Raw genomic sequence first — 12,734 nt, forward strand, 5'->3', positions numbered from 1 at the left:
TTACATCCAATACTGGAGTGTCTGGCTGAAGCCTGAGCTACCCTATCTTTGATGGAGCTTCCTGCTAATGCACACTCCAGGAGGCAGCAGGTCACTCAAGGGCTTCAGTGACTAGCAGACCTGGATAAACTTCTAGGCCCTTGCTTCAGCCTACCCCAGCCCTGACATACAGGCATTGGGGGAAATGAAACAGTGGATGGAAGACTGATCTCTCCCTCTGTCTCTCTCACCCTCTTTTTCTACCTTTCAAATAAAACTAGAAAGAAAAAGTGTGTGCGTACGTGGAGAGGTGTGAGGATTAGCATCTCCTCTGTGATGAGTAATGAGTGATGACAAATAGGACTATACATTGCAGCTGGCGAGCTCTTCAACATTTTCATTGGCTGGAGATAGTTACTAACAATCTAAAGAAGTGCTGTCCTGTAGAATTTTCTGCAGTCATGGAAATATTCTGTATCGGCACTAAGCAATACAGTAGCCACTGACCACATGAACACCACTGCAGAACGCTTGAAGTATGAGTGGTGTGACAGAAGAACTGAATTTTTAATATATACAATTATTAATATACATGTGGCTACTGAATGACAGACTGGACAGCACAGATCCAACACCAAGAAGTTTCCTACAGCTAACTACTTTCACAAATGGCTGAAATCATCCAGCCAGGGCAGTTTTGTCAGATTCCTGTTTGGAATGCTCATCAGAACCAGTTTTTCTTCTAAAACAACCATCTCTGCATTTTCAAATGTTGATGAGACCACACAGAATAAAACTTCCAAACATGGTCAAAAAGAAAAATTGGATTTCCCTTGCCTTGTGAATTTGATAAATATTAGCCAAGCACGGGGAGCCCATATGGGATCCTGGCACATGTGAAGTGAAGTGAGGGTTTAGCCACTGAGCCATCATGTCGGGCCCTTTTTGTATTTTTACAAATTGTACACCAATGGCTAAAGTCCTTGCCTTGCATGCCTGGGACCCCAATTGGGCACCTGTTCATATCCTGGCTGTTCCACCTCCCTTCCACCTCCCTGCTTCTGGCCTGGGAAAGCAGTCGAGGACAGCCCAAAGCCTTGGGACCCTGAACCCGCGTGGGAGACCTGAAAGGAGTTCCTGGCTCCTGGCTTCAGATTGGCTCAGCTCTGGCCACTGCGGCCACTTTGGGAGTGAACTAGAGGATGGAAGATCTTTTTGTCTCTCATTCACTCTGTAAATCTGACATTCCAATAAAAATAAATAAATCTTAAAAAAAGAAAAACAACCTGTATAATACAAGATCGACATTGTGCAGGTTAAGCCACTGCCATCCCACATGAAGCACTGGTTTGAGTCCTGGTTGCTCTAGTTCCCATCCTGCTCCTTGTTGATGCTCCTAGGAAAGCAGTAGAGTATGGTCCAAGTCCTTGGAACCCTGCCACCCACATGGGAGACCCAGATAGAGCTCCAGGCTCCTGGCTTTAGTCTGGCCCAATTCCAGCCATTGTGATCACTTGGGGAGTGGATCAGAATATGGAAGATCGCCCTCTGTCCTTCCATCTCTCTCTATAATGCTGCCTTTCAAATAAACAAGATAAATCTTTTTAAAAAATAGGCATCAAGATGTCAAGTATATTTAAATGTTCAAACAGAAAATGTATCAAGGATACAGGAGTGGAAAACCTCCCTTCCATCACTATCTGCCAGCTGCCCACTTCCCTTTCCCGGAAGCAATGAGGCTCTCAAATTTTATATAATTCTTTCCATATTCAGCAGCAGATGCTGTTCGTACCTGTTCCATATTCCCTTTACTAGGCTACCAGCAGAGCTACCAAAAAGGCTCACATACACATTTGTCTCAGAATCACTGTACACTCTTCCCTATATAAATATATAAGGCTTTTAACTGAATGTTATCTGTGATGCTATTCAGGCCCTCCTGAAAAGCCATTTTCTCTTTTTGTTTTTTTACAATTTATTTATTTTTATTGGAAAGGCAGATATACAGAGAAGAAGAGAGACAGAGAGGAAGATCCTCCATTCAATGATTCACTCCCCAAGTGGCCACAACAGCTGGAGATGAGCCGATCCAAAGCCAGCAGCCCGGAACCTCCTCTGGGTCTCCCACACAGGTACAGGTTCCCAAGTCTCTGGGCCATCCCAGACCATCCTCCCAGGCCACAAGCAGGGAGCGGAATGGGAAGCGGGGCTGCTGGGATTAGAACTGGTGCCCATATGGGATCCCGACACGTACAAGGCGAGGACTTTAGCTGCTGGGCCACCGCACCAGGCCCCATTTTCTGTTTTTAAAGATTCATTTTATTTTTATTTGAAAGGCAGAGTTAGAGAAAGGAGAAAAAACTGAGAGGTCTTCCATGCACTGGTTCACTCCCCTGCAATGACCAGCACTGGGCCAGTTCACAGCCAAGAGCCTTAGGCTGCTTCTGGGTATTTCACATGCGTGCAGGGGCCCAAGGAGTTGGACCACCCTCTGTTGCTTTTCCCATTAACAGGGAGCTGGTTTGAAAGCAGAGCAGCTGGGACTCAAACTGCTGCCTACAGGAGATGTCAGCACTGCAAGCAATGACTTAACTTGCTATGACATAATACCAGCCCCACTAAACAACATCTTTATTGAGCTTCTTCCACTGGCTTCTCTCATTCCCATATGGATTTCCAATGAACACATTCTCTCAAGAAATCATCTGAAGAAGGATCTCTGTCTCAGAGTCAGGTTTTAGCAAAGCTGACCTTAACAGACTCTATGTAGTCACAGGCCACCATTCTTCCCACACCACCATTTTTTTTTGACAGACAGCACTTTTATACATATATTGTTCTATGCCTTGCTTTTATTATTTAGTATATCTTGACAATGGTTCCACCTAAATAGTTGCCTCAATGTTTCATGGCCATATAGCAATAAAAACACCATGCGTCTATACCGATAATACATAAATACATGTTCTTACATGTTCTATTATATAATTTATTTTTCAAAAACTTTATTTATTTGAAAAGCAGACTGACAGAGAAGGAGAAAGAAAAGAGAGAAGTTGTCTACTAGCTCACTCCCCAATTGCAGCAGCTGGGGCTGGGTCAGGCCAAAAAGAGCCAGAAATCCTATACGGGTCTCCCAAACAGCTGGACCACCATCTGCTGCTTCCCAGGCACATTATCAGGAAGTTGGACCAGAACGATGGAACAGTTCAAATTCAGCTCAAACCAGACCTCCGACATGGGATGCAGGGCTCCCAAATACAGGTAAAACCTGCAGTGCCTGCCACTATTTTAATTTATTTAACACATTTCCTTTGATAAACACGAGTGATTCCTAATCTTTGAATTATTAACAACAATGCTGCAATATATATTCATCATTTCCTAAGAATGTGAGGAACAAAATCCTAGACGTTCAAAGGACACGCGCATTTGTTATCAACATGGGCAGTGTCAGTTTGCCCTACACAGGGAAGGTATTAATTCGGTCTTCAACAAGCAATGTTAGAAAATCTTTTCATCCCAGCCTCATCAGTGTATTATCATATTTAATGAATCTGTCAATTTCATGGATTTAGAAAGGTATTACTTTTAGGATTCATATGTTTTCTGAGTAGAGTAATTTTTATATACTTAAGAGCCACTTGTATTTCTTTTCCTGTGGCCTGTCAATTGATACCTTTACCTATATTTCTCTTGAGCAGTCAGTTATATTTATTTACCATTCAAACGCCCTTCCATATGAGAGAAATTAGCCTTACATGAATATTGTTTACTATGCACTAAAAGACATAAATAAACAACTTTGCAGCCTTCCCATAAACCAGGAATCAATACCTTTCTGCAAAAATTCACTAACAGCCTAGAGTTCATAGACTAACAGGCTGTTAGCTACTCTGTGAAAGCACCGCCTTCTATGCTTGTAGGGATGGAGAACATCCAGCCCGAGGGCCCTAAAAGGCCCATGAAATCATCTGGTCTGGCTCTGCCAAGGCAGCCACAGGCGGGACTAAGGAGTCGGTAAAACTAGAGCAGGCTACTTTCTAAGTTCATAATTTTTATGGGCCATGAGCGATGTTATAAATAGTCAAATGGCTCTCGGCAGGAAAGATTCCCCAGCCTTGCTTTGAAGGGTCTCTTACTGTTCTACCACATAATGATTATCTAAGAAGATGAAAGAACCTCTGCTACCATGCTTATGTAAAATCCCAAACATAATGAAGACTTACTTTTTTAGTTCTGGAATCTCTGCTGGCTTTACGATTTTTATTAACCCTTTAAGTCTCTGTTGTTCTTTCCTCAGTTCAAAAGTTCTCAGGTGAAGCTTCTTCCGGGACACGCCATCTAATGTGCTCCCTGATTTCATTTCTGACATGAATGCATCTAAGGAATCCTGCGACGGCGACTCGGCCAGAGCTACGCAAGAAAGGGACGATGCATGCTTAGGAAGATGGTCACGCATGTCAACTCAGCATGAATTGAGAACTCACTCACATAACGCTGGACAAAAGTCATTACTAATATTGGGGAAAAGAAGCAGGTTAGAGCTGTGAGGCTTTGGGAAAACATTTTGTCTCCCTCGGCTTCATTTCCTTCAACTACTTCACAAAGGGGTTAAGAAAATTATTTAGTAATCTTTAAGTGCCTCGTTGTTCCTTAGTAAGACCCCGTATTCTGTATGATACACATTACCAACCAATGTAGCCCACGGTATGGTGCAGGGCACCTCACTACATGAAAAGCAGGTGCTCAACAGATACTTGACGAAAGCCTTACCTTTGCTTGAGGCTTTCAGCCTTTCAGAAATTTCAGAGAGCTCCCTTTCGGCATCATTTAACTTTGCGACCTGTAACCCCAAAAACCAACAGGGTTAGCACACATTAAGTCATTCAAAATATATAGGCTCCTTAGGGAGTGAATACTTTCATTTGTCTATTTAGTTACAACTGAATCAATTTCTGAGTTAACAAACTCAGAGTTAAACAGAATGAGTAACTCATTTTATTTTACTCACAAGGCATTTGTCTTCACCAACCAATCAAAAGGATAGCCTCTGGACATTTTAAGCTCTGAATATACAAAACAGTCTCAATGCATGATAATTTCACAAAGGACATTCTATTTCTTTTTTTTTTTTTTCTTCATGGTTGGGATCCAAGCTTCCTCCTCACCACCTGCTCCACTCTGGAGTGCCCCCCCTGCTCCACACACATGACCTCCTGTTAAGAGGTTGTCAGGATCGCACCCGATTCCCCCCTCGTGCATTGGTATAGTAGTTTTATTGTTGTTTAGTGCCGCTTTGAGTCTGTTGTCTATGAATTACCCAATTTGATCTTGATAGGCTATATTGTACTTTTTTCTCACTCTTTTTATGGTCCTGAAAGACTTCCCTGCACTCCCTCCCCATTACAGGTTAACATAGCGTATTGAGGGTATAGTAGGTTTTACAGTTTTTCAATGTAGATCTTAAGTATTCTGACATTAATTGTTGGTTTATAGATTATATCGCATTATCTTATTGCATTGGATACAGGTTGTTAGAGATTGCACTAATATTACAATATACAGGTACTATCTTCTAAGTTGTCATCTTTTCATCTCAGATTAAGGCAAACATGTGGTATTTAACCTTTTGGGATTGGTTCATTTCTCTTAGCATGATGGATTCCAGTCGGGCCCATTTGACCACAAAGAACTGCATTTTGTTTTTTTTAATAGCTGAGTAGTATTCCATAGAGTAGATGAACCATAGCTTTCTTATCCAGTCTTCTATTGATGGGCATTTTGGCTGCTTCCAGGTTTTTGCGATTGTAGATTGTGCTGCTATGAACACAGGCGTGCATGTTGGGCAGACATTCCACAAAAGAACAAACCCAAATGGCAAACAAGCATATGAAAAAATGCTCAAGTTCCCTGGCAATAAGGGAAATCCAAATGAAGACAACAATGAGGTACCACCTAACTCCAGTAAGGATGGCACACATACACAATACCACCAACACTTGCTGGCGAGGATGTGGGGAAAAGGGAACCCTTCTCCACTGCTGGTGGGACTGCAGACTTGTACAGCCTCTATGGGAATCAGTTTGGCGAATACTCAAACAATTGAAAATCAACATACCATATGAACCAGCAATAGCACTCCTAGGGATATATCCAAAACATCTACACAAGGACATTCTATTTCATTAATACCACACCCCACTCCTAACAATTGCTTCAACTCTTCTTCACTGCCAGCAGCCTATAGTCAACTTCATCTCAGATACCATAAATTGGAATTTTTCCTTTTTTCTTAGAGGTGAAGTCATATCCCCCCAAAAAACCCCAAAAACAAACCAAAAAAACGTCTTTAACGGGTGAGTTGTGGCCTAGAGACTGAACAACTCAGCTAACACCAGTTGTTTATACAGAGTCCAACTCCAAGGCTTCTGCTGCAACAGTTATAAAACAGGTTTAAATATAGCATTATTTGACTAAAAAATATAAATGACCATAACTACTTCTAAAAATAAAACTTGCCAGGGATTCAAAGGTCTCTGGTTTCTCATCAATTTTCCCAGCCTTCTTCATTCGATTCAATCGCTTCTTCTCAACCAAACCAGTGCGATCCAGGAATGTGTCATCATCACTATCATAAAAATCCTCATCTTCCCAGTTCTTGGCTTTCCTTTTCCTAGATACTAGGGATGGATGAAACAATTGATCATAAAATAATCTTCATGAAAAGTAAAAAAAAACAAAGCAAATAAACCAAAACACTACAGTCAAGTACTGAAAGATGGGATTCTATAAACTGCCAAATGACATGTAAAAACAAAAGGCTATTGTGGCGTAGTGTGTTAATCCTCTGCCTATGGCACTGGCATCCCACATGGTTCAAGTCCTGGCTGTTCCACCTTCTATCCAGCTCCTGGATATTTGCATCTGGAAGGCAACAGAAGACAACTCGAGTGATTGAACCCTTGACGCCCACATGGGAGCTGTGGGAGAACTAGATGGACTTCCGGTCTCCTTACTTTGGCCTGGCCAATATCTGGATACTGAGACCATTTGGAGAGTGATTCAAAGAATGTAAGATCTTTCTCTTTTCAACTCTAGCTTTCAAGAAAATAATGAAGCCTTTAAAAAAACCAAACAAATAAAAATAAAATAAAGAAAAACAAAGTGCCGAGGCGGGCATTTTGCAAGGCAGTTAAACCATAGGTAAGGATATCCACACACCGTTTAATATCATGTATTTTTTTTTCTTTTTAAAAAAAATTATTCATTTTTATTGAAAAGGCAGATTCACAGAGATAAGGAGAGACGGAAAGAAAGACCTTTTGTCCATTGGTTCACTCCTCAAGTGGCCACAATGGCTGGAACTGAGCCGATCCAAAGCCAGGAGCTAGGAACTTTTTCTGCATCCCCCACATGGGTACGGTCCCTGGGCCATCCTCTACTGCTTTCCCAGGCCTCAAGCAGGGAGCTGAATGCGAAGTGAAGCAGTCAGGACATGAAGCGGCACCCATATGGAATCCCAGAGCTTGGAGGTAGAGGATTAACCAAGAGAGCAATCAAATTGGGCCCATGCATTTCTTAATTATACAAAAGGCAGCATACTACACTCTCATTTGTTTAAAAAAAATTCTGAAAATCAGAAATTTTATTTACAGAGCTCTTCCTCATTACTATTTGCCTTTGTGTATACTCTTACACATATAATCATTTACCCAGGAAATCACTTACGTAGGGTTTTAAAGTTTTTTCCAGGCCCGGCACCGTGGCCTAGTGGCTAAAGTCCTCGCCTTGAGAGCCCCGGGATCCCATATGGGCGCCGGTTCTAATCCCGGAAGCTCCACTTCCCATCCAGCTCCCTGCTTGTAGCCCGGGAAAGCAGTCGAGGACGGCCCAATGCATTGGGACCCTGCACCCATGTGGGAGACCTGGAAGAGGTTCCTGGTTCCCAGCTTCAGATCGGCGCGCACCGGCCCGTTGCGGCTCACTTGGGGAGTGAATCATCGGATGGAAGATCTTCCTCTCTGTCTCTCCTCCTCTCTCTGTATATCTGACTTTGTAATAAAAATAAATAAATTTAAAAAAAATTTTTTTCCAATATTTTATTACTGCCAATAACGATGTCAATTTTTTAATGTTAAAAGTATTAACTTAGGGAGTAAATTCCTGAAAGTACTGGAGCTGAGCAAAAGGGTAAGTACAAGATGTTGTCAAAAATGAGTGGGAAATGCAGATCATGAAAATACACAGGATGGGCTTCAGACCCAGCAGTTAAGGCTTAGCTGGAGCAGCCGCATGCCATACAGAACTGGCTCCATCCCTGACTCCAGCTCCCTGTTATCGTGCACCCAGGGAAGCAGCAGGCGATCCTGAGCCAAGCTGGGTTCCTGTCAAGTGGGAGATCAGCACTCGGAGGCCAGCTCTTGGTTCAGCTCCAAGCATGGCAGACAGGAGGGGGGAACCACAGGAGGGCAGTGCACGCTCTGACTCTTTGAACAAAGGGAGGCTGGTGCAGACATTTGGCCTAGTAGCTAAGCACCAGTTATGGATGCCCGCATCCTGTATCACCAGGCCCATGCTCTAGCCCCATTCATGGCTCTAGTTCCCTGCTAAGGCAGACACTGGGAGGCAGTGACGATGAATTAACTGGGACCCAACCACAAACAGGGGACCTAGGCTGAGCACTTGGCTCCCAACTTTGGCCTCAGTTGTGGACCACTGTGGGCATCTGGGGAGGGAACCAGCAGATAGGAGCTCTGTCTCTCAAATAAATTAAAAAAATGTGAAAATTGACCACTTATCTAGTATTAGACATTTAAATTATATATAAAAAAAAAAAATAGAAGCAAAATGTTTCACTTTAAAGACATTATACTGTGAAAAATAAGCCAGACACAAAAGGATTTTTACCACCTGCTTCTGCTTTTATGAGGAGCCTAGAGTAATCAAATTTAAAGATTAAAAGCAGAATGGTGTTGCCAGGCTCTGGAAAGTGGGGAGAATGGAGTTCATATTCTTTTTTTTTTTTTTTTTTAAATATGGTGGGGAAATTCCCTTTTTTTTATTATTATTTCTTTTTTTTAAAAAAAAAGATTTATTTCATTCTTATTACAAAGTCAGATATACTGAGAGGAGGAGAGACAGAGAGGAAGTGGAGCTGCCGGGATTAGAACCAGCGGCCATATGGGATCAAGACGAGGACCTTAGCCACCAGGCCACGCTGCCGAGCCCTTCTTTGTTCTTTTTTAAAGGTTTATTTTTTTTTTTTTTACTTTTATTTCAAAGGCAGAATAACAAGCAAAGATAGGAAGAGAGAAAAAGAGTTCTTCCATTTGTTGGTTCACTTCCCAAATGGCTGCAACCAGAGTTCAGCCAATCCAAACCCAGCAGCCAGAAGCTTCTTCAGGCCTCCCACATACATACAGGGGTCTAAAGACTTGAGTCATCTTCCGCTGCTTTCCCAGACCATAAGCAAGGAGCTGAACTGCAAGTGGAGCACCTGGAACTTGAACTGGAAGATAATGGGATGCTGGTCTTGCAGATAGAAACTTAGCCTACTATACCACCACACCATCTCCAGAGTTAATGTTTAATGTGAACAGAGTGATGAGAAATTCTTATTTGGACCATGGTGATCTCTGTACAACAATGCCAAAGTACTTAATGCCACTAAAGCACATATTCAAAATGCATAAAATGATAAATTTTGTGCTATGTACATTCCACAAGAAAATAATTAAATAAACATAATCAGCAAAAGCTTGTAAAAAATCAATAAGTGTCCTGGTGCAGTAAACTAGCAGCTTAAGTCCTCGCCTTGAATGTGCCAGGAATCCATATGGATGCCAGTTCTAATCCTGGCAGCTCCACTTCTCATCCAGCTCCCTATGTGTGGTTTAGGAAAGCAGTAGGGGATGGTCAAAAGCCTTGGGACCCTGTACCCATGTGGGAGACCCAGAGGAGGCTCCTGGATCCTGGCTTCAGATTAGCTGAGCTCCAGCCATAGCAGTCGCTTGGGGAGTAGATCATCAGAAGGAAGATCTTCCTCTCTGTCTCTCTTCCTCTCTGTATATCTGACTTTGCAATAAAAATAAACAGATCTTTAAAAAAAAATCAACAAGGGTCAGCACTGTGGTACAGAGGGTTAAGCTACCATCTGCAATGCCAGCACCTCACAGGGTCACTGGTTCATGTTCTGGATGTTTTATTCTATTCCAGCTCCCTGTTAAAGCCCCAGGAGAGGTGGCAGAGGATGGCCCATGTCCTTGATCACCCATCAAACATATGGGAGACCTGAATGAAGCTCCTAGCTCCTGCTTTTGGCCTGGCCCAACCTGGCTGTTAGCAGCCATTTAGGGAGGGAATCAGTAAATGAAATATCGCTCTCTCTCTCTCCTGTTCTTTCCCCTCTCCAACTCTGCTGCTCAAATGAAATAAAACAAATACAAAGAATTATAGGACATTTGAGAAAAGCTAGGATGAAGGCCAAATCAAAAGTGACCTGGAGAAAACAGAGATATTTGTAATCAGATAACAAGAAGATACACTTTTAAAATAATCATTCCAAGAACAAAAACTAAGTTATAGAAGTTAACTTTTTAGAAATTAACTTCTAGAAATCCCACACAAAACAGAGGGATGACAACAATCAATGGCATAATTGCAGAAATGATCCCAGCTAGGCAAGATGTCCAGTAAAATTAGTTCCACAAGTACCCACAAAAACGGGCAAAAACGCACCTACAGAAACATACACCACAGGTCAGTTTCAGATTCTTTAGAAGACCAGAAATGCGTACACACCCCCGACAGGGGGAGACAAGTGACAGAACTTGTCAGTGCAGAATCTCTCAGATTCCGCAACAGCCACCCTGGATGTTACGACGGTAAGAGTAACGCCTTCAAAGTGCTGACGGAAAACGGCATCCAACTTAGAATTTCATCCCCAGATACACTGCTAATGAAGAGTGAAGGCAGAATAATGACATTTCCAGGATGGCAGGGTTAATCAAGCTCACTTGCAATGCACCCTTTCTCAGAAACCATCTCTCCCATGTGCTCAGGTGCTGCACCAGCTTTTTAATGTGCTAAAACTACAGCAAGATGGGCTCCACCAAAACAAAGGAACAAACTAAGAAACAGAGTAAGAAAACTCTGTAAACAGAAAACCTATCAGGAGAAAATCCAAGAAAATCTCCAGCTTGGCAGTGCAGTCAAGTCTCAGATAATGGCTCTGCAGCACGTCTGGAGAACAAAACGCCCTAAAAAATCAGACCTCTTCAAGAGAAATGCTAAAAAAAATTAGGACTTGCAAATCGCTTCATGTGAAAAAAAAAACTCACTGAAAGGCTATTTAAAGAAACGGAGGCACTGGCGTGATGGTTCAAAAGGCTAATCCTCAGCCTGCAAGTTCTAGGATCTCATGCGGGCACCAGTTCATGTCCAGGCTATTCCACTTCCCATCCAGCTCCCTGCTTGTGGTCTGGGAAAGTGGTACAGGATGGTCCAAAGTCTTGGCATCCTGCACTCACGTGGAGACCCAGAGAAGTCCCTGGCTCCTGGCTTCAGATTAGCTCAGCTCCAGCCGTTGAGCCATTTGGGGAGTGAGCCAGCAGATGGAAGCTCTATGCCTGTCTTTCCCTCTCTCTGCATTGTAGAGCAGGTTAAACCACAGCCTACACCATCAGCATCCCACATTAGCCATGGTTGGAATCCTGGCTGTTCAACTTCTGATCCAACTCCCTGACAATGTGCCTGGGAAAGCAGTAAAAGTAGGCCCGAGGCTTGGATCCTATCCCGACGCGAGACCAGAAGGGAGTTCTGGACTCCTGACACCCGCCTGGTTTAGCCCCAGACACTGCAGCATGTTGTGAGTGAACCAGTGGACAGAAGACATCTGTTTCTGTCTCTTCCTCTCTAACTCCACTTTTCAAATATTTAAATCAATCTGAAAACACACACAGGCCTGCGCATTAGCCTAGTAGTTAACGTCCTCACCGCACAAGCACCGGGATCCTGTATGGGCGCCGGTTCACGTCCCTATGGTGCCGCTTCCTTATTCAGCTCCCTGTTTTGGCCTGGGAAAGCAGTCGAGGATGGCCCAATGATTTTTTTAATTGAACAGGCAGATCAGATTTATAGAGGAGAAACAGAGACAAAGATCCTCTGCCTACTGCTTCACTCCCTAAATGGCCACAGTGGTGGAGCTGAGCTGATCCTAATCCAAGAGCCAGAAGCTTCTTCTGGGTTTCCTATGTGAGTGCAGAGTACCAACGCTTTAGGCAATCCTTCTCTTCTTTCCCAGGTCACAGTCAGGGAGTTGGATGGGAAGTGAAGCAGCCAGGACAACCATAGGGGACCCCAGCACTTGCAAAGTGAGGAATTAGCCATTGAGCCATTAACTGGGCCCCTCAGTTTTAGTCAGATTACAGAGAGGAGGAAAGAAAGAGAGGAAGAACTTCCATCTGATGATTCATTCCTCCAAGTGGCCACAACAGCCGGAGCTGCGCCAATCCGAAGCCAGGAGCCAGGAGCTTCTTTTGGGTCTCCCAAGCAGGTGCAGAGTCCCACCTGCTTTGGGCCATCCTCTACTGCTTTCCCAGGCCACAAGCAGGGAGCTGGATAGGAAGTGAGGCGCCAGGATTAGAACCAGTGCCCATATGGGATCCCAGCATGTGCAAGGTGAGGACTTTAGCCACTAGGCTACTGCGCCAGGTCCGGTCTTCTTTTAAAAAAAAAAAAAAAGAAGAAAGTAC

The 12,734-nt window shown here is 43.3% G+C and overlaps 1 protein-coding gene across 1 annotated transcript in view; it reads right to left on the reverse strand.

Moving 5' to 3' along the window:
* Positions 1-12,734, reverse strand: part of SLC4A1AP (solute carrier family 4 member 1 adaptor protein) — a 36,011-nt gene that overhangs the window by 15,792 nt on the left and 7,485 nt on the right. Inside the window, exons 6-8 of the mRNA XM_058668134.1 lie at positions 6,502-6,662; positions 4,756-4,825; positions 4,209-4,395 (exon numbers count right to left, since the gene is read on the reverse strand). Coding sequence (XP_058524117.1) covers positions 4,209-4,395; positions 4,756-4,825; positions 6,502-6,662 — 418 coding nt within the window. The remainder of the gene's footprint in view (positions 1-4,208; positions 4,396-4,755; positions 4,826-6,501; positions 6,663-12,734) is intronic.

Source organism: Ochotona princeps, chromosome 8 (genome assembly GCF_030435755.1).
Source record: "Ochotona princeps isolate mOchPri1 chromosome 8, mOchPri1.hap1, whole genome shotgun sequence".
Taxonomy (NCBI): domain Eukaryota; kingdom Metazoa; phylum Chordata; class Mammalia; order Lagomorpha; family Ochotonidae; genus Ochotona; species Ochotona princeps.